The 24185-nt window shown below is 38.8% G+C and overlaps 1 protein-coding gene across 3 annotated transcripts; it reads right to left on the bottom strand.

The window, feature by feature from the left end:
• Nucleotides 1-3040: 3040 nt before the first annotated feature.
• LOC149692556 (uncharacterized) lies at nucleotides 3041-24083 on the bottom strand. Of its 3 annotated transcripts, none has more exons than XM_089868328.1 (4): nucleotides 23928-24064; nucleotides 23596-23668; nucleotides 9410-10768; nucleotides 3041-4386 (listed from the first exon to the last, which is right to left on the bottom strand). In XM_089868328.1, exons 3-4 carry the CDS (start codon nucleotides 9906-9908, stop codon nucleotides 3452-3454), a joined length of 1434 nt encoding a protein of 477 aa, XP_089724454.1. In that variant the 5' UTR covers nucleotides 9909-10768; nucleotides 23596-23668; nucleotides 23928-24064; the 3' UTR covers nucleotides 3041-3451. The 3 variants fall into 3 exon arrangements, with proteins under 3 accessions (XP_089724454.1, XP_089724455.1, XP_089724453.1); XM_089868329.1 differs by having other exon boundaries at nucleotides 9410-9865; nucleotides 23928-24060; XM_089868327.1 differs by lacking the exon at nucleotides 23596-23668 and having other exon boundaries at nucleotides 23928-24083.
• Nucleotides 24084-24185: the final 102 nt, after the last annotated feature.

Here is a 24185-nt window from a genome sequence, read left to right as displayed (position 1 = left end):
GGTCACTATGGGCTTGGTAATTCTAAAGAAAACTTAAGTAATTTTTGGGACCGATCTTCATTGGCGAGTTGTGAAATTCAATTTAAAATGACCTTGATATGCTAGAACACTTAACCATCCCCTTTCTCTTGCATAACACGGTGGTTTTTGTATCGACTAGCTCTCAGTCTATACGGGACTTCATGATTCATTCGAACTTTTAGCCGAAATTGATAAAATTACGATTTATTAAACCTTTTCAAATGATAAGATTCTGCACTATAAGACGCAAGTGTTCTTCCCCTCTCGCTGCTATCTCTTCCATACATATATATGTATACCCACGCTGCTTGAAGAAAAAGGACTTAGGACTAAGGAAAGAAGAAAAAAATTTGAAAGGCGACCCGAAAGCGACCAAGCAGAGCGTAACCGAGCTAACGTCAGATTCCTGAAAAGGCCCTTTTTCTCTCTCTCTCTTCTCCTCTTCTGTAGTTTTGGTTGGTTCTCTTTGGTTGATCTTTCTTTCTGCACTCGTGGAGCCCTTGCTTGACTCGGCTTCGTCCTCTCCCTTCTTCGACTTTTCTTTTCCCAAATGCGAGTACCATGCAAAAGGCCCGGGCTACATTAAATATATTCCACCAGAATGTATCTATGTTCTTTAACCTCGAATATCTTTATATAAAATCACTCGTCGAAACAAGATGTATATATCCATCCTAATCTTACGAAGTACCTAAATTGAAGTCAAAAACTGGACCGCCCAAAATCTTTCTAAGATTCGAGGGGCTGCTAGGCCTCAGTCTTCAGATCACCTTCCCATGGACATGAATAAACCGATTACTAGTGACTGGACCGTTTGTAAGACTCGAAACATGCAGTACTAGCTTCTTTCAGACTAGGAGAACTGATACCATTTACACCAGGAGGCGAGGCTACTTTTTACTGCACTTTGTCCGCAAAGTAGCCTGGCCTCCTGGCGTAAATGGTACGAATACTCCTTGTCTGAAATCTAAGTATTAAATTTTAAACCTTGGTATCGAGACATGTTGGTACTCAATCTGAGATTTTGATCTCGGCTAAGCTTATCGCGTATTCACTTCAAGTTATGGATGTCTAACGGCATACATTACCCGATAATCGTTGCAGCGATCGCATTATAGTAATCATTGGATATGTATAACGTTCATGGGATCCTACTGAAGTGCCGCAATACATTGCCCCTGTACTTGTCTGTCAATATATTTCTAAATATGTGGGAAGAACTCTGATTTTGATTCTTGCGGTTTTATTTTCAATTTGACGATTATATCCCGGTATACAAATGGTACAGTCGGTACAATGCTCCATTTCGGTTCCGAGTTGGCACAGGGCCTCCGTAAATAACAGCTGCGCCTTACGCTGGCTGATAAAAACCGCGCGGCCTCTGTTACCATTGGTAGCAAACGTAACGTCTTACTATAGTGGCGCGTAGGAATGACAAACTTTTTCTTCAAAGTAGTTTATATAGTTCCTTCTTCCGAATGATATAAAACGTTTTAACAGTCATGGTTTTCTTTCTCGTCGCGGAGTGACTCTAAATAAAAACCGTGAAAAAAGGTCACGCGACACTCTCAGACGTTCTTTGAAAAGTTTAAATAGTTCAAAGTTTGTCTCTGTCTGTCTGTTGGTTGTTGGGAATGCGCTCTAGGCCTAAAGTTTTGCAACTTATTTTTAATCGTATTCTTTAGACATTTTACTAAATTAAAATTTCACGCGCTTTTGGGAGTATTTTAAAATCGTTAAGCCTTTGTGTTTAACGATTCTAAAATATTCTTAATTCCTCGCGCTTCGACAACAATTTATCGTAATGCCACTTGATGAAAAACGTGCTTTTTAAATATAAATAACTTCAATGGCTATTTACGGGAAACAATTCAATTGAACCCTAAATTGTAATTTCTTAGTTATTAATAATCCATTCATCATCGATGAAAAGTACTTTTGGAAAGATATTGCGACATTTTAAAGAATCTTTACAAGATTATGGGCAAGATTTGCTAGGTTCGACGTACGTGCATAGTGTAGGGGGATGGGGGTTATAAGGGTCTTGTATCTAACCCCTCGCCCCTTTTCTCTTTAATTAGTGACCCCTAGGGGTGGCTGGGATATCGGTTCCGCGTCCCAAACCTCATCATTCATAATTATCCTTCAGCACGGTATGTTGTCTAATTGTATTTGCGAGCGAGAACCGAGAGCTCGCTCTCTCTTTTCACGGGCGAATTACAACGTAGAGGTAACCCCGTATTTGAAAAATAAGCTATACTTTCTCAATGTTAAACTCCATTTAGGTTGGGGGTATCCCTACAATATCATTTATTTATACTAGACTTTTCCTCTTTCTGGCATGCGAGAGCCATCTGACAGGGTCCGAATAACATTCGATCGACAATCTAGGATATTTTTATCGGAAGTACATTAAATTGAAGTAAATTGAAATATTTATTGCTACCAAAAATAAGCAAGTTATTAAAGTCGATATATATTGCAATCAAACGCTTTTTGCTATTAAAGTCTATATATATTGCAATCAAACGCTTTTTGTTATTAAAGTCTATATATATTGCAATCAAACGCTTTTTTGGTATATTGCGTAAACAAAATTAATAAATAAACTTATTTACCAGCGGTTGTACTTCTGTACCTACCTTTTAGTAAATTTATCTGTCCGCCATTTTTCAAAATGGCCGCGAATTAAAGAAGCATTCTCAGTAGGACTTATATATTGCATTGTATAGGACAGAATAATAATGACCAAATGTCGATTAGTTCATTTAATGGGCTTCTGACGGGTGTGTTTTAGTTCTATAGGTTTTAATCATCCCTAAGGGAGAATGGGCTATGAGCTTTCTTACCGTGTCATTCGCCTAACAGCTTCGATGTTATTTTTCATGACAGGACAATTCAATTAGCGGATTCAATGTGTTGTTCCTGTATTTTTTCATTAGGTTATGAGTTTACCCAAACACTCACTCTTCCTGTATATCGAAATATATTAATTATTAAAAATCAAATTAAAAAAGAAATTAGAAACATTTTATTTATAGTTACGCACTTGTTATTACGTGAAATATATCATTTATTTATAATTTAGGGTTATATAGACTAGGTTATTTTTAGGTTAAAGTTCACGTGACTTTTTGTGAAACGTGAATTATATATCCTTAGTACATTAAAGCGTATTGTACACATCATCGTTTACAAAAATACATAGGTATTCATTGTAAAATATTACAATTATCAAATTATTAATTTTCTTTCAGATTTTTCAAAACAAAGTTATAAATTTTAACCCTAAATTAATATAAAAAACTAAACAATTAATATTTCACATTATTTAACAGAAAGTTTAATTAAATACCACGATTAATTAATTACTACGACATTATATCCCTGAGATCCGAAATTTTTGAAATTAATTCTAAATTTAAGTTCATCATAGGTGCGTAAGTTTTGTTGTGGTGTCGTATTTTCCATTTGTGACGTAATCCTGATTTACTCTCGCGGAACACGATGATATCCAATCATTTTCAATGAAATTCTTGGGTTGCATATTAGCATATTGTTCGTAGCGAATATTCTGGTGGTATGCGCTTTGTTCCTGGACGGACTCGTCTTGATAAAACTGACCATTGTAATACTGCGTCGGGTAACTCGGTGGTCTTTCTTGTTTAAGTCTCGAGACTTCGGTGACGTATTCGTAAGCCGGTAGCTGATTGGTTACTGTATCTATGGTTAGCAATAGATCCTTTATGGGTTCGGACGGACTAGGGTTTGTTGGGTAACGCCGCTCGTTGTTGAATGACGTATCTGCGATTGGGAAATGTCTTAAGGGTATTCCGCCGTTTGTTAGACTTAATGGATGGGTTTCTGAGACTGTAGCAGTAGGGTGATGGTAAAATCCGTTGTTGACAATTTGACTGTTTTGATGCTGTTCCTCGAAAGACTGTCTCATGGTTGAATGCTTATCGAGACTGTCTTGGGAATATTCGGGAACTTTCAGCACAGGACTCGTGTTCCTTTGCGACAAGGTACTTGTAGGAACGTTGGCGGTCAAGCTCGTAATAATTGTAGGCGATGATGGGTGAATTGGTGGTTGGGGTGACGTATCAATACTGCAATTAGAATGAGGACTCGGTGATGTACCGTCGTAAATACTTCCTCCGCCTCGTGATTTGGAATCTTTCTTGTATTTCATTCGCCGATTTTGAAACCAGACTTTGATTTGTCTTTCTGATAGGCTTAGCTGCGCGGCGAGCTCCACCCTGCGAGGCCTGCACAAGTATCGGTTGAAATGAAACTCCTTTTCCAGTTCCACCAGCTGGTTGTTTGTGTACGCGGTACGGGGACGTTTGACGCTCTCGAAACAAACTGTTTATAAAAGAAAAATACGTAATTTTTAGTTTGAAATTAATACGAGTAGTCGATTTAACAACGTCATGATAGCATCGAGTTGAATATTATTGACGAGGCTTATATTAAAAAGAATGAGCGGGGTATGCCCTATCAATAGAACGGGGCATGCAGTCTTTTCCTGCAGACTTCGTCCGTCGTCGTTCGATGCCTCTTTCAGGTCATCCATCACTCTGGCTTTTGATGTGTTGGCGCTATACTACTGATAATCGAATTACCACCAGAAATGGACATATCTTACTTTCTCGGTGGCCGCCGTGGGTGGCGTACGTTCGCTTATATAACCTGGGCTTCTGTTCTTTGGCTTTTAAAGGATCGAAACTTAAGGCGTACTAACCTTTGGGGCCCCTTATACTTCAAAAAAGTTTTCAAAAATGAGTATACCCAATGCAACTAGTACAACTTAAAATTTTCTTTAAGCCTAGTTTCAGTTTTTAAATAAATTAGCGCGATTCCAAAATTTATTGATTATTATCACGTGCTTTGTGAGTTTTAGAATCCCTCGTGCGCTTTAACAATTCGTAATCAAGCCCACGTGATTTGAGAATACGACTTGTCACGAGGAAGAACCCGCCTTTATTTTTTGCCTACAAATATTATAATTTTCTAGCTAATGCCAGGGCACGTAAAGTTACGTAATCGGAGGTGACGTTTATTATGGCACGAGCGTTATTCTCGACTCAAGATGTCCTTCATTAAAGTGACGTTACAGCAGAATGAAAGACGGTTTGTTTAGCGTATGTCACCGAGTGGGTCGGGCACCCGTTTGTCGTCTTAGTAGATGAGCTCGTGATGGAGCGATGGAACTTATACGGGGACACTGATCACCGCTATCATCATCTTTAAGACGTACGATGTTCCCGCCGCCATTTATATTTTAGAAGAAAAAAAATTCTGCAGTATAACAAACGTGGCCTAAATTAGTTAGGCCTAACCAAACAAATTATAAAGAACTGCGTAATACTTTTGTTTACGGATTGGTTTGTGAAAAGACGAATCATAAATTCTAGCTTTGTTTTAAGTTCATAATTTTATACGAAAGGAGAATTATAGAAATTATGGGACTCGTGTCATCTGGTACGTAAATTTAAAACTGCTGTCAGCTGTTTGGATTTCACAAAACTAAGTTAAAGCTCGCTCGGTCCTCTTTCCTAGCAAGAGAATAGATCGCTTTTAAAACTTTCATTTTGTGAACCATTCCTTACACATTTCTAAAGCTTTATAATATATTTCTAAAATATTTCGACCAAGGCTTAACCTAAACAAAACCCGGGGAAAATTGCTCAGGAGTTAGCTAGGCTTAAGAGGAAGGGTAGGGGAATGGGGTAAGGCATCTTGATGTTATTATAAATGACTATTCATCTCTTTCGTACCGTTTAAAAGCTCAGTGGCGCTGATACCGTGTTATAAAGTAGTCGGTCAAAATGGCATTGACGCTCTAGCTACGAAATTTCTCACTATACTTGGGTTGGGTCCCCCTTCTCTCACTCTCTTATATATAAATCTAAAGCATCCTCGAACTGTACAAGGGTCGAGAAACATTGGAAACAATGACCAGGGAGCTTATAACGAACGCAAAATGAAAGACAAAGAGCGTGAAATATGGTTGGTTGCTATAGCCTTTATTATACTAGAGCGTGAGAGCGTAGCTTTGAACCCGAACTCTTAGTTTTACTCCCTGGAAAATTTTGGTGATGTAGTGGATGTTACTAAAGCCCAAACCAAATTGGAGGAAAATTTAAGGGACCCTTTGGCGCATGCGAAGAACATGGACGTAACTAATAAAGGATACGACACTGACTAACTGATAATCAACCCTTAGCCTAAACCCTTGAAGCTTTGAGAGTAACAAAAATGTACTGACAGACAACACAGGGTCTTCTTGAGCCCTGCAAGTACCCTAAAATGACTTAGCATCTTCCATAACTTAAAATATTACCTCCCCCACTTCCTATTCCACTTTGAGTATGGCAAACATATCATTGTTACGTATCTTTGTATATTTGATTTAAATTTATTTTGGGCCAGAGAGTTTCCTGTCTTAGTTACGTCCTTACAAAGCCTGAACGGCGGATATGTTTCCTCCAGACGCTTTTCTCTCGTTTCCGAGACACAGTTATGCTTTTAAGGCGGCCCTATTGAGCCTTTTGTAAAGGCTGGCCACAACGAAACCTCCAACGATGACAAATTAATCTCTGAGGGGGCGCACGTGGAGTATGTCCTATGCATTGGCATTGCCCGGAGAAGCAAAAGCGCGCGCGCGCGAATTCGAAGCACGAGATTGAAACCGCGCGCTCGTGTTTAAACTTTCCTTTCCCGCGAAATAATTCTCGCCTCGTTTCGAATCCCGCGGGTATTTCAGAATCTACCTTAGTTCCCCACCACCACTACCCTAGAACTTTACATAATCCGTTGTTGAGAGATTTTGGCGGGAAAAGGTTTGGGTACGGTAACGGCGGTAGCTTGTAGACAAGGGAACTCTAGCCCCCCTCCTGTATTTCCCAGTTGGTCAGTGATTTATGCTTGCAAGCCGGACTTTTACCGTTTACCGAACAAGGTTCAAAACTAGTTTGCTTCCGCAACGAATATGTATTACCCCTTGACGCGAATGTATACTGTCTTTCTAAGTATGTTCAGAAATTCTGTTGCGGTGTTATCTAGTGTGGAATATGTTTTAGTAAATTTATAGCGCTATATGTTAATGTCATTTCAAGAAGATTAGAGACAGAGACTCTTGTTTTAATATTTAACTGATTAAAAGTTGAAGTTTTGTTAATTGCGCTAAATTTTCTTTCATAGATGTTGAATTAGTTTTTGGAGCTAGATTTTTCATGCAAAGTTTTATCATGGATCTTTAACCCTCTTGGGAATACTACTTAATCCACGCACGAGCGAGAAATTGAGATTAGAATTCTAGAATGCAAGTTAAATTTAATTTCAGAATTCTGTTTTTTTAAAGTCTCTATTTGCTTATATCTTTTGGGTTTTCCCACAAACAATTTTAATATACTAATCTTTCCTTGCCTTGAAAATTATATTTATTTATATTTGCCATATATCGTGACATTCAAGGATTTCGAAACATTATGTTGAAAATTTTCCATAGAAACCAATTTTCTTTTATATTATTTTGCTACAAACATATAAATCGTTTCTGCTTAATGATCGTATCGTATACCTTTTTAACTTTAAAAAAGAAAAACCTCCTGAATCGATACGACCCAACAAAGATCGATTCTGACGAATTTTCTGTACACTTTTCCAGAGTCAATACATCAGGTGAAACGTTCAATTATAGGTGTATCGCGTGCGTGGAGATCTATCCCTTTTTTGACCAAAGGGAGTGAGTGAGGGAGGGGGGGAAATAGTGGTCAAGTCTAAATACTTAGGCGTGTTTCAAAGAGGTTGACCCCTAGTTGTAAACAAAATACTTTTGTAAAGCCGTTTCACGAGCGGTAATAGATTTTTTTGCGAGTTTTATTTTACCACCAAAAAATGTTGAGGGAGTATTTGAAAAATATTGGTTTTTCATTTTGTTCGTCACTTGTTTTTTTTTTTTTTTTTGCTCCATTTTTGGGGGGACATATGAATATTTGACTGTCTTCTCTCGCCTTCAAATGACAGATCACGCTGTCAACGCGATTAATGTTTGATTTTCTCAATTGACAATGTGACAAACGACTCCCTTTATGGATTTTTTGAGACGCCTGGCGTATCTTTAAACCCGCTTATCCTTGATGGCGTTTCAATTTTCGCAAAACACCGAACTGTTTTTCTCTTTTTACAAGTTTTATGATTGAATTCTTTTGAATTTCTTTCTTTCTCGTGAATTCCTTATTCGGGGGGTAAATTCCGCTAGGGTGTATGTGTCAGAATGTTAAAAGGTCGTTGTTCTTTAGCCCCTTGTAGTGTATAAAATGTTTTGGGTTGTCCCTACTCAAAATAAATTTATTTGAACATTATTACTTCGAATTAATTTATTTTTAAAGGAAACCTTAATTCCAGGGCCCTCAATCTCACAGACTTTAAACCCATATAATTTTTACGAGGTGTACCCAGTGATGTAACAAAAATTAAAAGGTGAAATTTGATCTCAATTTCATCTTAAGGTCTGTTCAGACGTTATTTTTGCCAATTCAACTGCTATCTACAACAGACTGAAACACTTGAAGTATTCTCTTCAATTCATTCAGTTCCAAACCTGAGATGCTCCAATAACAAATTACTGGCAACCCAGAAAAGGGGGAGGAAATTTCTCTAACCCCTATATCACGCTGTCTATAGACAATATTGTCCTAGTGAGTTTGGAAAATTTCAGGACTTGTATATCTCAAGAAAACTGTCTGAATACTCCTTAACTGTATTTTTTACCGAGTTGTTAGATTACTGGGGTTGTGGGGACATTTTAGGTTGTGTGTTTTCAGAAAAAAAAGAGGGACTGAGCCGTAGTTCGTGTATCTAAGCCGCCAAGAAAAAATATTGCCTCATAAAAGGGACCCCTCCGTAACAGTTTAGCGCCATAAACGTTGCCAGTCATAAATCTTTTCTCGGGGCAGTCAGGGTGAACTTAGTGAAAGAACCACCGTTATATTAGCTTGTAAAACTCCTTGTCGGAGAAGCGATCCCCAGAAAGAGAGAGAGAGAAAGAGAGAGAGAGAGCGAGAGAAACATATCCATTTTCTTGACGCTAGTGTTTATTTGGATGGTAAATACCCACGTTTCTAAGTTCTAACACTCAATCAAGTATTTCTTACAGATAATAATTTACTCAATATCTAATTCGTTATAATTGAGAAATTATTTTCTAAACGTATGAAAAATATTGCACGGTTTGCCATAATTGACTTAAGTGCACCATGTTTATCGATTACGTAACGTGTTATCCCCGCCCCATCCGGTTACGTCATCCGTAAAAAAAATAAAAAAAGAATAACATGACTTCGTTGTCGACCCCCACGTGGAAGAAGTAAAAAAATCTTACCTTGTTGGTTACGATGAAGTGAACCTAGCATCGTAGGTGAATGATTGGCCATCGTTTCGTTACCGGTCATCTCTGACCTCGCGTACGATCCTTCCATCTGCGGGTTGATGGTCAAGTCAGTTTCTTTAAAAGAACGTCTCGTTTCCTTCATCCAAGCGAAGATTTCTCTTTGATTTTTGACACTCGTGTACGTATTTTGAGGAACCTTTTGGTAATTGTCCAATGTTGGTGTGTGATGACAGTCATCGGGTAGGTTAGGTGATGGGTTGTGATGGTACGATGAGGCCACGCGGTCTTGAAGATGTTGCTGACCAAGTTGGGTGTTATTAGTTGACGGGGTTAAAAGTCCCATTCTAGTTTGTACATCAAATAATGAACTGTTGTAGTTCAATTTATTGACTTCTAAATCAACCTCCTTTTTCACGACTGGCGCTAATGGACTCGGTTCTTGTCCTCCTAGAAATTGATGGTGATAAGACTGACTTTGATAAGTATTCATTTCAATTTGACGTCGCACTGGTCAGTTTGAAAAGACGTACAGGTTGATAATTAAAAGTTGTCCGGCCACGAACACCGATACTTAGCGCGACACGAGCGTCTACTTGACTTATTGTGGTGGACACATTGTGTTGAATTTTTCAATTGATTGTTGAGGGCATCAATACAAGCGGTCGATCAGTTTGTCCGCAGTTGACCAAAAGATCTCTTTATTGCTTTCTGACAAGCTCGAGGCTTTTCGGATATAGCTAACATTTGCTGCCGGGTCGAATAAATGCAGAGTTGAAAAGAGACGTACACCACCCACGTGACGCCAAATAGTCCAATGAGAATGTGAAAAACTGTACAAGGAAATCTGTTCTCCCCCGAACTTTTTCCCCGTCCCGTTACAATCACCCTGCTTTTTGCAACAGAGTTTCCCTCATTCTGACTATAGTTCTACTGACTCCCTACTTAGTCGTAGCAAAACGAAAATCCATTTACGAAAATAGCGGGGGTGACAGATTAGGGTGGCAACGCGTTGGAAAGATGGAAGAGTATGGGATGATGTTTACCAAAATCTACTTGTATAGCACGAGGTCGAAAATTAAAACCTTTGAGAGCTCGTGGTCAAAGGCAGGAACCCCCAGAGCGAGCCCTTGGAGGAGACCCTCGTATTCTCTGAGAGCAGGTACCTTTTTGGAAAAGGGTCTGTGTTTCGATTCCCAAAATTTCTTCTGAAGATTGCCGACAAGATAAAAGTCAACCCTTTTGAAACTCCTTGGCGTCGTCGCGCGTGTTTGAGACATCCTCTTTGTGTCGTGAATATGGAAAGGAAACTTTCAGTGTCTTTTGTGTAGAAATGGCCTTGACACTAAGGTCCTAAAGGTAGAAAATAGGTTTAGTTTAGTTCGCATTTAAAGAAAACTCGCTAAAAGCGTTGATGTACGAAGGGGTTAAAAGGTTGAAACATTGTCTAAACGCGTCCGTTTTGAATTGGGGTTTAGTTAGAGAAGAGGAAAATTTTTATCGTATTTGTGTAAAGATTTTCTTTCTCAGGCGGGGTCCACAAAGGGAATCAATTTACATGTATGTGTGTGTGGATAACTCATCGAGAGGGTAACTACTCGATGGTTTTTGGGGGGAGAGTTGTATAAATATTTAATGAGTCGGTGGGAAGTGGAAAACCCAAAACCTATTAGAGTGATTACTCCCTCGGAAGGGTAAATGGTCGGCGCCGGACTATCATCTTTGGAGGTCAGTCTAAGCTATTGTTCCCATAGTTTTTCGACCTTTCTGGGGTCTATGCGGAGGGGACTTTGGGAAGCCCACAGTTTTTGACAGGAACACTCTCTCTCTCTCTCTCTCTCGGGAAATGAAGTAGGAAAAAGAGACCTAAGGCGACACGTGGATGCGGCAATTCTGTTTTAGTTATTTTTCTCACCGACTGGCGCCAAACCACTAAAATCGAGCCCAATTTTCTCCTTGGTGTCCGGAGAGTTTTAGACCTTAGTCGAGGACCTCCCCCTCCCTCTGCTACCTTTGTAGTTCGCCGTTGTTTCTAAGAAGTAACCGAGGACTTTAAGAAGACCTATTCTTAATAAGGGGACAATACGGCGCCGTGTCAATCAAACCAATTCCCATTTTCCCACTACTGAAATTTTCTTTAAAATCCATTCCTTCCCCAATTACCGAGGCTTAACTAAAAGGTTTCGAACTTTTCCATGAGAAAGTAAAGATAACATATCAATAACGTGCCAAGTCGTTCCCGCATCTTTTGTGGCTTACAAAGGCGGTGGTTCACCTTTAGAGGTGTCGTGGTACTTTATGAAAAAAATATTAAATTCAGTTTAATATTCTATTACATCATTTTGCATTGTTGTTGAAGTTTTTGGGTGAGGAAAAGATGAAAGCGCGTGACGTCACGATGGAATATAGCGGGGCAGCTGGCGTGTTTCTAAGCGGGCGCCAATAGCATTTGTCAGGATAAAATTGGAAGGCAGAGAAAATGTATAGACAATCGTCGTATGAAAGGTGTCGGACGCTTGCCATGTTTTTAAACTTATTTTTAAGGAAACAGACTGAAGTATCGTAAGTTTGGTCACCCTTCTAGTGTTTATGTGCTTAGGGTGATACTTTCGTGAAATGATTTGTTTTGGAACTATCCGATCTCTCGGATATCTAGCGAGAGCACCCTTCGCGACTCGCCCAACGAATTGCGTTTAAATCGAGTTAAGTAAACAGGGGATGTAGAGCGTGCCGAACGTCGGGACCCCACTATAGTATATCTTCCTAGTAGCGCCATCCCTGTCCTCCTCGCGCACCCAACCAACTCAGGGTGGTGGGGGTTTCAGCTAGACCCCACTCGGCGACTTCCCGTGGAAGATATATATGCTCGCGCGCCCTTGGAGTATAAATATACGGTGTAGGCCGGAATAACAGTATAGAAACTTATAGGCAAGTCGAAAACTAGCCTTCTCCAACAGCTGGACGCGGTGGCGCTGGCTCTCTCGCTCTGATCCGCTTGCTCACTGCCTGCCTGCCCGCTCTTCCCTTCCCTTCTCCTCTGAGTAAATTCTAGGGTGCGCGACAAGCGGATTGGATTGGGGGTCCAAGGGTTTTCAGAATTTGAATCGCGGGGTCTTTTCGCCTCTTCGGGCGTCGGTAACGTCCTCTGTCACCGACCGACGCCAGCGTTCCCTCTTTCTCTGTTCATATAGGAACTTCTAGGATAGGAAAGGATCCCCCTAGCGGAACTTCTCCCGTTTGGCGCGCTTTTCCGCGTGCGTTTCCCGCTCCTCTCCCCCCTTTCCCTGTATTTCAGTTTTGGGGTTGCTCAGCCCGCGAGCTCTCTGACTGGCCCCGGGTGATCAATCAAACTTGCCAACGGGAGCGAGCCGCTTGTGGCTACCGCCTCTTCTGATCTCCTTTCGTCTCTTCTCCTCTTCGTTCGTCTCTTCTCCTCTTCGTTCGTCGTCGTCGAAAGCCCCAATTCCTTTCAGTTGCTCTCTTTCTCCGTCAGTTCCCTATTTTCCTACGTACCCAGAACTATACCACCTAGCGACGCGCTTTATCTATATATAGACCCCTCTGTGTTCTCCAAATATGAAGTGCAAATTGTTGAAGTAAAACGTTTCATACTCCTTATAAAATAAGCTCCTGAATTTGTTCATTTTTAAAGTTTATACTTTTTTGCTACGTTTTGGGCCGCCATTTTACATTTTGGCCACGGATTCGAAAAACTATTTCTTAATGCGTACCAACAACTCAAAAGTAATGTACCTACAAAATTTCATCTTCCTAGGTAAATCAGTTTGGACTGCATATCGTTTTTGACGTTCCAAGGTTTGTGTCGAGATCGCACATCCTTCATGGTTCCAAAATCACTATAAATTTTACTTCAACATGTGAACTTCGGTCCCTCCCTATCAGTGATTCTCTTTCAGCCCTCGTTTTCCTAATTTTCCCCTCCCTCTTTATTCCTCCAACTCTCTTCCTGCTGATCGGACTCGATTCAAATCGGACGTCATCTCTTCTCTCTCTCTCTCCTCTTCCAATTCTCCTCCTATTTCTCCGAATTTATCTCTCCTAGCTTCCTATATTTGATCACGAAAACCCTCTTGCTGGCAGCGGCGTATAGTCTGACAACGGGTAGTATACAATTCGAACACTCCTACTGGTTGTTTTTAGAAGGCCCCTCGTATAATAGTACGAAACGTAGATAATGAAATGTATTTCTAAATTTGATTCAATCCTTTTTGGTGATGGAATTTGATTAAAGTGTTAAACGCGTTATTTCCATATATGGATATGTTTTGGTAATTTCGACGCCTATTTTGTAATTGAGGGTAGGTTTAATAGCGTGGGTATTGCATAAACAACTCGATGTTTAATTGTTTAAAGATGCTAATTAATGTTTATAACTGACACGTCATGAGTCATGTTTTTATTTTGTTTATTATGGTATATTTTATCTTACATAATTTTTTTCTATTTTTTGAACTGGACGATTTAGCAAAAGATGTTGGCGTCACGCGAATGGTTTATTCATTTGTACCTAATATTTGCTTTACACAATTTCTATTAGCGTTTTAGTTATTTACTTATTTACTGAAGCGTGCTAAAAGTAATCTTTCAACCAACCGAATATTTTTTACCGTTTTCTAACGTAACAAAAACGTAATAACTAACCGAAAGCCATTTTATTATTCATTTCTAAATTTTCCTTTTATATTTTCAAGAATATGTTAGCCCTTTTCAAACTATTAAGTTCATCTAATCAAAATTCAGTAATTAACGCCATACAATCACTACGATAAAATCAAGCAGTGAACCTCGATATTTATTGTTATTCATTCCTCTTCTGTTAAATAAATAATTTCCTGGTGAAACACCAAAACATTTTAGAAGAAAAATGAGGAACCATTTTGCACGAGGCAAAGAAAAACATATCTCACGATATTCATTGGCTATTACAACAACACAGACGGATTTCATTAAATCTTAATAGGTCAAACGATACCCGAAGAAAAAAAACCAAAAAAAGGAAAACACATATCTACAAGATACTCTAAGATGCCCCCCTAATTTTCACACGCGTATCTCGAAACTAAACACCACAGGGGCCTTAATGATACCATGGTCCATCTGTTAGTGTTTTGGACTTAGTTATTGTAACTTTTGCCTGGAGGAAGAGATATATGTTTAAGGCCAGTACCCCCTGCGCTCGCGTCATGCAAAACTTGAAGGGAACTTTGGATCTTCTTTTGAAGAATCCGAAAGCTCCCAGGAATGTCAAAATAAGCAAGCGACTGACTTTCCCCCGATTTTTCTATGACAGTTCGTGAGAATCTGGCAATGATTTTTGGGGTATGTTTTATTTTAAGGAGTTGGGCCAATTATTCTACATTTCTCTTAGTTTAACAAAGATATAGATAATTTAAAGCAAATAGGTCTATTTTTACTGTTTTGACTTTACGGAAACTGGCAACGGCTTGTTGGGTTCGTCTGCTATGAATTTACAAGGCTTAGGTTCCATAACGTTTTTGGGACCACTGCAATTGTATAATTATAATTTATAACGGTGTTTAATTTCAGCAGGTATAATAACGACATCTATATTTTAAAAGAAGAAATTGTACGCGTTGGGTGGAGTTTTGTTTCCAAGTATTTTTTTTTTTTTTTTTTAGTTTTCCCTCTTCGGTTTTTGCCCTAATGAGAAAAGCAGAAGTCAAGTTTTTGACGCTGTCATTCTAGATAGAACTTGGCCTTTTCAATTGAAACTTAGCGCTTACTCGGACGCGCCCTTCCACCATGCTTATAACAAACTTATCATACTCTGGTTCGAACAGCGCTAGTTATCTTTCAGTTTTGATAGTCCTAGATTCACGAGGAGGTGAGGCCGTGTTGACAACAAAAGTCGCCCTTGTACCGCCCACGCCTATAACCTGACTACAGGGACCCGTTTTCATAAGTTTTCCTTATGTGTTTTTTTTTCTCTCTCTAAAAAAAGCAGCGTTCAGTTTTCATAGCGGAATTCTTTGTTTTTCAAAAGGCTTACGGGGAAATTTCTTCTAGAAAATATTAGGTATTTTAGTATATTATTACGGGGAACTGCGTATTTCATCACTAAGTGTTGCTATTAGACGAAAACTGAGGTAACTTGTCAGTACAGTAGATGCTGGAATGATCTTTTATAAATGGATATACTTGTTTGTTAGTTAGACTTCAATGGACAAGTGATATCGTGAAATCACCAACCAATTTATTTTTAGTTTATCTTAAATTAAGAAATTTAAGGTAATTGAACTGGATTTTTTTAGTTATATTTCAACTCAAAGAGAGAGTTGAAATTGAAACTTCCATACAAAACCAGATATTTTTAAATTCAAAAATTTCAAATACAGATAAAAATAGCTCATTAAAATTTCAAAAATTTATTCATAAAGATAAGATTTACTATCCCTCCCTGGTACCTTAAATTAAAATCACCTATTTAGGCAGACATATTTTTACCCCTTACATCAAACAAAACATAGTTCTCTAGAGGGGTGAAGCGGAAAAAAAAATTAAATTTGGATAACAATGAGACAAAACTCTGAACTCTTACCGGGAGATAAGAAAAGTTTGCGAGCGCCATACCGTGAGACTTTGATGAGTTAAAACGTACTTACATGCGTAGGAGGACACGACACAAAAAGGATGGAATAAAAATTAAGTTACGAAAGATAGCGAGAAACATCTCAGTTGAAAAAAGAATGTCCAAGAATTTATGAAATTATCCTACGAAAATATATTAAAATGAATTTCAAATCATAATTTGATAATTTCATGATTCCTAAGCCTAAATTTAAAATTAGGCTTGAGTGTTTGGGTACGATAGTAGCAAGGAAACGTAACTATACCATTTAATCTTGATGGTATAAATAAATTAAATTTATTTCACGATAATACGTATATATGTTATTTGCTAAGCCTAAACGTTCTTTTCTCGTGTTTCAGCTATACCATTTAATCTTGATAATATTCATGTCAAGTTAGTTAAATTCATTAGACGAGAATACTCTTGATAAGTTAGGTAGTTCTTGGGTAAAAAGCGCAGGCTGGCGTAGTCTTTTAAAAAGTTGATTTTTCTCATATATAGCCGAAAGGGCTGAGAGCTTTTACTAAGTCAGTCTTTTCCTTAATCTGAAAGAACACATTTGAAAAGAGGAGATAAAAAAGAAACTTTCGATTTCACTCTCTAGTACGTATATAGGCGCTTTCCATAACGATTGTCCTACGCGCTGCAGAGTGTTGAAAAGCGTTTCAAAAAGACGAGGATGAGGAAAGCGTTGCAAAGCGGAGAAGAGAGGGCTGCGGGAGGAAGGGAAAAATACCCCTGAAAGAAAGAAATCTTTTTAATTAAAATGAGCGTCCATGCATAAATCACTTACAGGAGGAGGAAAAGTAAAATTTCATCTCGCAAAACTCTCTCTCACTCTCTCACTCTTTCCCCCATATACTGCAACTTTTTTAAGCCTCGCAGTTTTCACCACTTTTCATACTCCCACATCTCCGGGGCACGGGAAACAAGATGAGCCCGGCACATCAATGACTTTTGGAAAGATTTAAATACGCCACCACGCGGTGTAAATCGAATCGCGTAATTTAATCAGAAAATAACTTGAAGGACTTAAAGAGTGTCCAGGTTTGAATGGTTTAATTAAAAAGAGCTTTAGATAAATATTAGATTTTGGTTATTGTAGTTAAACTCCGGCTATGGTATGACTACAATTGGCTAGCATGGATTACGACATCAATTACGAATAGGAGGACTTGATTTAATTAAGCAGACGACGCTTAAAACAAATTGGCAAGATCCATTTTGATTATATTTCAAGTGAGCTCCACCTTCCATATTTATCAACCCAATATACTTCAACACCCAAAACTGAAACTTTGAGTGAACCCTAGTGGTGTGTTCGGGAAACTATACATCCGAGTATAGCGGCGTGGAAGCTGGCTTGCCCATGGATGGTGCATTGCCGCACCCCGAATTCTCCTATATACCCTAGGCCTAGAAGTTCCTCTCTAATTCTTGCTTCTTATCTCACTAATTCTCTCTCTCTCTCTCTCTCTCTCTCTCTCTCTCTCTCTCTCTCTCTCTCTCTCTCTCTCTCTCTCTCTCTCTCTCTCTCTCTCTCTCTCTCTCTCTCTCTCTCTCTCTCTCTCTCTCTCTCTCTCTCTCTCTCTCTCTCTCTCTCTCTCTCTCTCTCTCTCTCTCTCTCTCTCTCTCTCTCTCTCTCTCTCTCTCTCTCTCTTTTTCGCCCGTCTTCTAAAAAACTCTCCCAAGTTCCCCCCCCCACCCGATCCTCTTTTTTTAATTTTTTCCATGGCGTATCCTCTTTCCAGGCAGTCTTTCTTCGCTTATACAATTATCGGCAAACAGAAAAAGTTTAGTAGAAGTTCGCTTGAAAAAGGAGTAAAAAGGGAGACAAGAACGTTTTAGCAACTTATTGAAATAAGCCAACTATCTTTTGTAGTTTTCCCTAGCTCTAGCTATAGGTTTTTCAGGGAGCCGCTTTCTTATCTCTACAACCGCGCCGCGCTTACCTATGGGGGTAAAAATGCGTCACGGTTTATCTCTGCGGATAAGAATGCTATGAAGAGGATATGTCTCGTGTTTTGTACGATTTAAGCGAAGTCCTTATTTATTCCCGGGTTTCCACAGATTCAAATACCCTGACTATTTCCCTTGATTATTCTCTGACCTTTTTAGGACGTTAAAACAGCGCCATCTGGGAAGGAAATTTTCAGTTTCACAGTGTAAATAAATTTGCAGTATTGTTATAAACGATTACTATGGAGAAACCCATTATAGGTTAGCTATTATCTTAAATTTAAGGTAAATCTTTATCCCTCTTCAAGTTAAAGTTGAGTGCCTTTTATCTCCAAAGGTAGAGATATAGAGAGACCGGGGAATAATACACCAAAAACACATATCCCGGCATGCACTTGGAGTAAAAAAAATTTATCTCAAGGTAGAGAAATCACCAATGGGAAGGCCCGTCTATAATGCATCTATATACTGTCTCTATAAACGTCGATTCTCTCTAGAAAGATGGTTTTTAGGCCTTCTTTTAACGCCCACTAGAAACTGCGGGGAAAAGTGTTCTCTCATCCCGAGGGGTTGGAAACTTCTCAAATATAAGAGTGTGCATGCACTAAAAGAGGCCTTTAACCGCATGCTCTTCAGGATTGCGAGTTAGAGCATCTCGTGCATCATTCAGGTTTGGAACTGAACGAGTGACGGAATCGAACAGAATACTACAAGCATTTCCGTCTGTTCTAGATAACAGCAGAATTTTACTCAAAAATAACTGGCCACTTTTGAGCGCTCAATATCTATTAACTTAATAACAAGTTAAAAATTATTGATAAAATATTTTGAAATATTATAGTGTCCGACTCCACGTGAAGTTTCATCCTGCGTGTATATCCGCTTCTTCACTCTTCCGAAACTTGTCAACGACGACTTTAACCAAAAGCGTGAAGGCTCTTTTCTCTTTGGGGCGGCATGGGCCACCTTCTTCTTTTTGTGCCCCTTTTAAAAGCCTAGCTCCGTTTTTCGATGGGTACCGTTTCGTGTCTATCCTCTCACTCACTCTCTCTCTCTCTCTCTCTCTCTCTCTTACTCTCTCTTTTGGCGCTCTCCGGGGAATGAGAGGAAAAGAGCTACTACTCACTCTAAATGATTTTTCACTCCGAACGTCCAGACTCCCAACAAGGAGGCTAGGAGCCCCGGCCTCAAAGCCTCTCCACGATGCTTTAAGGCCAGTAAATCTAGCTTTGAGATTCCTTTGGCTTTTTCCTCGATTTTTCATTCCAAAAAAGAGAGTGAGAGAGAGAGAGAAAGTGTGTGTGTGATTTTTCGGGGATCTACCCGCTATATATAAAGAATTTTTCGGTGTTTATTCCAGTGCAGAAGTGTTTTATCTCGATGATTTTAGAGAAGCTTGTTTCAACATGGACTTTGTGTTAATTGCTTTGCAAAAAATCATTTGAAATTAATCGAGTGACCTTGATATATCACAATAATACACACCCCCTCTGAAATGACCTTGATATACTCTTAATTTCTTTGTTCTCGTGAATACCGTTGTTTTTGTACATATAGATATTTAAATGCTATCCCAGTTTTCTCATCCACTTTCCTATCTTCCAGTATTTTAATCATTGTTGTACTAATTTTGAAAATCGGCCTTTAAACCCTGTGTAAGACTTCATCAAGAACCCCTGAGTTTCTTATCCATTTATCAGTCAGTTAAGTTGTTTTTGCATTGGCAAAAATTCGGGTGCCCATGCTTATAGACAAGCTTTTTCTTCCGATTTCTGTTGAAGACTCCAGTCTGGGCCTCGTGGGTTTTTTACACTGGAGGAAGCGTCTTTACGTTTAATATGGTATATATATATATATAGGGATAGAAAAAATGGTGCTACGTAAGAGGAGGGAAGAGAAAACTCCTCTCTTCCAGCAGCAGCCAGACTTCCTCTCCAATCTCCTTTCCTCTTTTTCTCCTTCCTCTCTCTTCCTCTTTCTCGCTCTCTCCTTTAGTTCTTCCTCGAAAATAGATTTATGCCCGATTTATATTGGAAATGGTTTTTAAAATGTGTAGGGTGTTTCCAGAAATCGCGTCAATCTTCTCAAGCAATAACATTTGGGGAGTTTTGGGAATGATAAACCGTTCTTTGCGGTTTTCTCTCTATGGCTCCGTCTTTATTCTAGAATCGAGACGCTCTTAGCTTTTCTATACACACTGATATATTTATTTAAATAAAAGGGAGAGATATAAGAATACAGATTATTTTGTGAAGCCACAGTTTATTTTTAATCTGAGAAACAACTTGGGTTTCATTTGGTGAAAGTAATTTTGTAGAATACGTGTTAATTCATTCAATTAGTATATTATATTTTTTAAGTTAGTATATGTATCAAGTTTTCAATTGCAATCTAACTTTAATAATTTATAAAGTATAAACAGAAACTCTAAATTGATATTAAATTGTTTCATATATCCCAACAAGTACGTATTACAACCCTCGAAAGGGCTAGAGATAAAAAAAAACAAAGAATAATCACGCGTAATAATATACTTTGTTTATAAAATGATTTGGTACTTTTCTAATAACAGTTTTGCCATGCGAGTTTGCTTCTTTGTTTAGCTAAAAACCCCGACTTTAATATGTAATGTAGCATAGGATATTTATTTGATTTTCTAAGTTCCTAAGAATCAGTCTCGCGCTTAAGTTAGTCAAGACTAGAGTCTCGTGTTTTTGCTTTCCTCGAGCTGAGGTGAGATCGTAAAAAGTCGCCATCTATTGGGAACTAAGAAAGAATAATAATTTTTTCACAGAACGGGGAGACTCTAGACGGGATGTCGTTTGATCTTGCGTGAGGTTACTAGCGGTACAATTTTTGTTAAATGAGGGAACTACAAACATACTCCTCATACAGATCCTCATGCAGAATCTCCCAAGATGTATAACCTTTGGCTAACTCTCAATGGCTAACACTATAAACCAAAACTTAGTTTAGAATAATTTCACTTATGAATTAGTAAATGTTGGTGGGAAATATGGACTTTGGCGTCCTCTGTGAGTCATGTTTGAAACTAATTTGGTTTCTTTAGGGGTTAGGATGTCGTGAAAGCGAGCCGTAGCTGTAGCCGTATAAGGGGTTGGGTGTGTATTGTGTTATTCGAGTCGAGGACATGCGATCCGAGAGGAATACATGCAAAGGGCGGTGGTTTACTTGTTATGTTAATTGGCAAAAAAACTCCGTCATATAAACAAGAGCTTTGCCCACTCAATCAAAAACCAAATTGGGTTGCATTTTCTTTAGTAACTTATACCCTATAATTTAAGGTACGTTAGTAATTGTAATTTTCTGGGTTAATATTTGCCCAGTAGTTCATTGAAATTGTTAGCCTTTGCTAGTGTTACTTTTACATTGTATGTAATTGTAACATTGGGCGCTATTAGTTTGAGTAACGAACGATTCTTTAGTGAGAAGAGAAAAAATAAATGTCCCAACTAAGTTACGCTTCGAAGCCCGTTACAGTATTTCTTGTCGCATCTTCCATCTTACGTTTACCGAGTTCAACCGTAATTTGCAGTACGAATTTAGTATACTCTACAGAAATTGAACCTATAGAGTTAAGCATTAACCTTATTGCAATCTTAACTTGGTTATTTCAATAAGATGAAAGCACCCGTAGTTTGCAACGCGCCAATACGCGTAACGTCAATTAAGGACATTATTCAACCTAATCTATACTCTGGTTGGATTTGGTGGTTATGTCGAATGCTTATCTTTGAATTGCAGAGCGCGAGCGAGACTACGCGCTTTTTTATCCTTGCCAAAGAAACAGAGGTTTTTTTCTTTGACTTTTTCTTGTGTCTTAAACAAAAGCATTTGAAGAAGGCATGTCACGCGGTATCATGGTCCAGTGACGAGCGTATTTTAGGGTATTTTAGTATTTGTAGCCCGCCAAGCCAGCCAACCAGTAGTAGGACTACGCTTCAAAGATGTCAAATACAGACACCCTGTTTAGGTTTATTTTTGTGGTACCATCAAAAATTTAAAGGGATGCTCTCATAGAGCCTCGATTTTAAGGTTTTTAGTCCAATCTTTTTATTTATTTACTTGAGTTCTGGTTGATGTAGAGACAAGTTTTAGGTATCATTAGATAGATTACATTGTTATCTATGGTACTCTTAAAGGGTTTATTGTTAAAGTTGAAATTATCAGAGTTAGTCTACATTCTGAGTTTTATTCAATCTTGCTAACTAGAATGATGAATACCCGAGTATTTGATACAGTTCGATGAATTTCGGTAATTTTCACGGTACAGGACCATTCTTCACCTTTCATTGGACCTCTATCGTAATACTTGCCCTTTACTTAGGCGTAACCAACCCAGAAAAACAATTCGACTCCAATCTCATTTTTTGTTCAATCTCGCATTGTCGTCCTAGTTTCTGAGACTATCCCTTTGGGGTTCTATTCAACCAGACCTCTCTTTCAAAATACTGGGTATTTTTTGGAGGTTTTCTAAACTGAACTGTGCAAGCGTAGCCGAGTGAGTATCCATTGCTCTCGCAGCGGCAGCCGTTCCACCAAAATATTGTAGGCTCGCTCGGCTCGCTCTCTCTCAGAACCCAGTTGCAGCAGGGTTATACGGTTCTAGTCCCGCTCGACGAAACGCCATAGGAACTGATGGTACCCCCACGTGTCAACGGGAACAATGGCTGCCGTCCGCTAAGGATTCGATGAAGATTAATGATCCTCCGAAAACTCCCGAATAAAAAAGATAGAAACGCGGAGAGACGCGGGCGGCGCGCCGAAAAGTGCGGGGGAAAACTGGGCGAGATTTCTTACGGAATTTTTCATCCTAAGAATTGACCGTGCGTTATTACTTAGGATAAGGCCGTTTAAAATGCTAGAACCCCACCTTTCATTAGGGTAGATATTCCTATTGAAAAATCGCGTACCGTAAGCATTAGGAAAAAGGTCTTGGTGTGGGAAAAATAAGGGAGTGGAGATACGTATCATTTCAAGCCTGTATTGCAACGCCACGAAATGTAGGCCCTGTTTTCGTAGAAGTCAGTTATTTGAAGTAAAACCTTGCAATAACATCAGTATCAACGTATAAATAGTCGCCATAATAGATTTTGACAGACGTTAAGCCTAATTTGAAAAAATTAAAAATTTGGAAAAGCACGCACGATAATTTTTTTCTCGCGCCAAATTTAAGCGCGTGAAATTTTGCACGTGACAACAAAGAGTTTTTTAAAGCCAGAAAATAGATTTACTTCTGGCAAAAGCGTGGTGATTTCACGGGTTTGTAAACAGTACTTGGGATGAACTTCAGTTCAGTGAACGATTGGAAAAATTTTGCCCCTGTAGTGTTCTTTCTGTATATCTTTTCTGGCTTCTTTCGGACGTCTCTTTGAGTTCTTGAACCGATTTCGTTATCACTCGCCTAGTTCTCGCGCCACCCATCTTTCCCTTCGGTGGTGAAGGCATCACCTTCTATTACTCGGGATGAGGAGGACGCTTCGGGTATCATGGCCTAGATATATTAGATATATCTAGCTACGGACAAGACGTCTCAACTAACAACACTCGTCTTTTCACCCCTTTACGAGATAAAAAGGAGATTTACCTGAGAATCTCCCAACTAATTCCTTTACATCTTAACTGTCAGACCTCCTCCAGCCCTTCTTGATAGATATAACCTACCCGAGTTTAAATGCCAGTCAAAGCGAAAAACATAACGTAAGTTTCGATTGAAATATATCGTAGATAAATAAACTTTGAACGTATGATTAAAATTCGTTATGAATTTGAACTAAGCCTACTTTTCATTTGAACCGAGTCTTAATTAACTTAAAATACAGTAATGGTACACGAAATTGTGTCTCATCATATGCTTTTAACACTTTCGAACACATTGTTTTCATTTAAATATATGGAAATATTTATCTTAACCCTTACCTATTTATATCTTGACTTATATCCAAAGAAACTCCGCGACATATCCGTTTCACCACGCAACACTTCAATCTCCCGTAATCGTAACTCATAATTAAAAGGAACGACATAGTACTTAATTAATATCAACTTGGATTTAGGCTTAAGACACGTACTTGGCAACGTGTTATCCATCGCGAAACCTGGCAAGTATCTGAACTATATTCGAGCAGGTGAGGAACATTATACGTTTGGAAAATACCTGAACGATGGTCCATCAAC

Source organism: Phalangium opilio, unplaced genomic scaffold, assembly GCF_054372755.1.
Source record: "Phalangium opilio isolate 3A_F unplaced genomic scaffold, DU_Popi_V2 ptg000024l_1, whole genome shotgun sequence".
In the NCBI taxonomy this organism is placed as follows: domain Eukaryota; kingdom Metazoa; phylum Arthropoda; class Arachnida; order Opiliones; family Phalangiidae; genus Phalangium; species Phalangium opilio.
This window is presented reverse-complemented; position numbering and strand designations above follow the sequence as displayed.

Coding starts and splice junctions, on each gene's coding strand:
- LOC149692556 (XM_089868327.1), bottom strand. CDS start 9,908: ATGAATACTTATCAAAGTCAGTCTTATCACCATCAATTTCTAGGAGGA. Junction 4,387..9,409: donor ACTTCATCGTAACCAACAAG/GTAAGATTTTTT, acceptor TTTTATAAACAG/TTTGTTTCGAGAGCGTCAAA.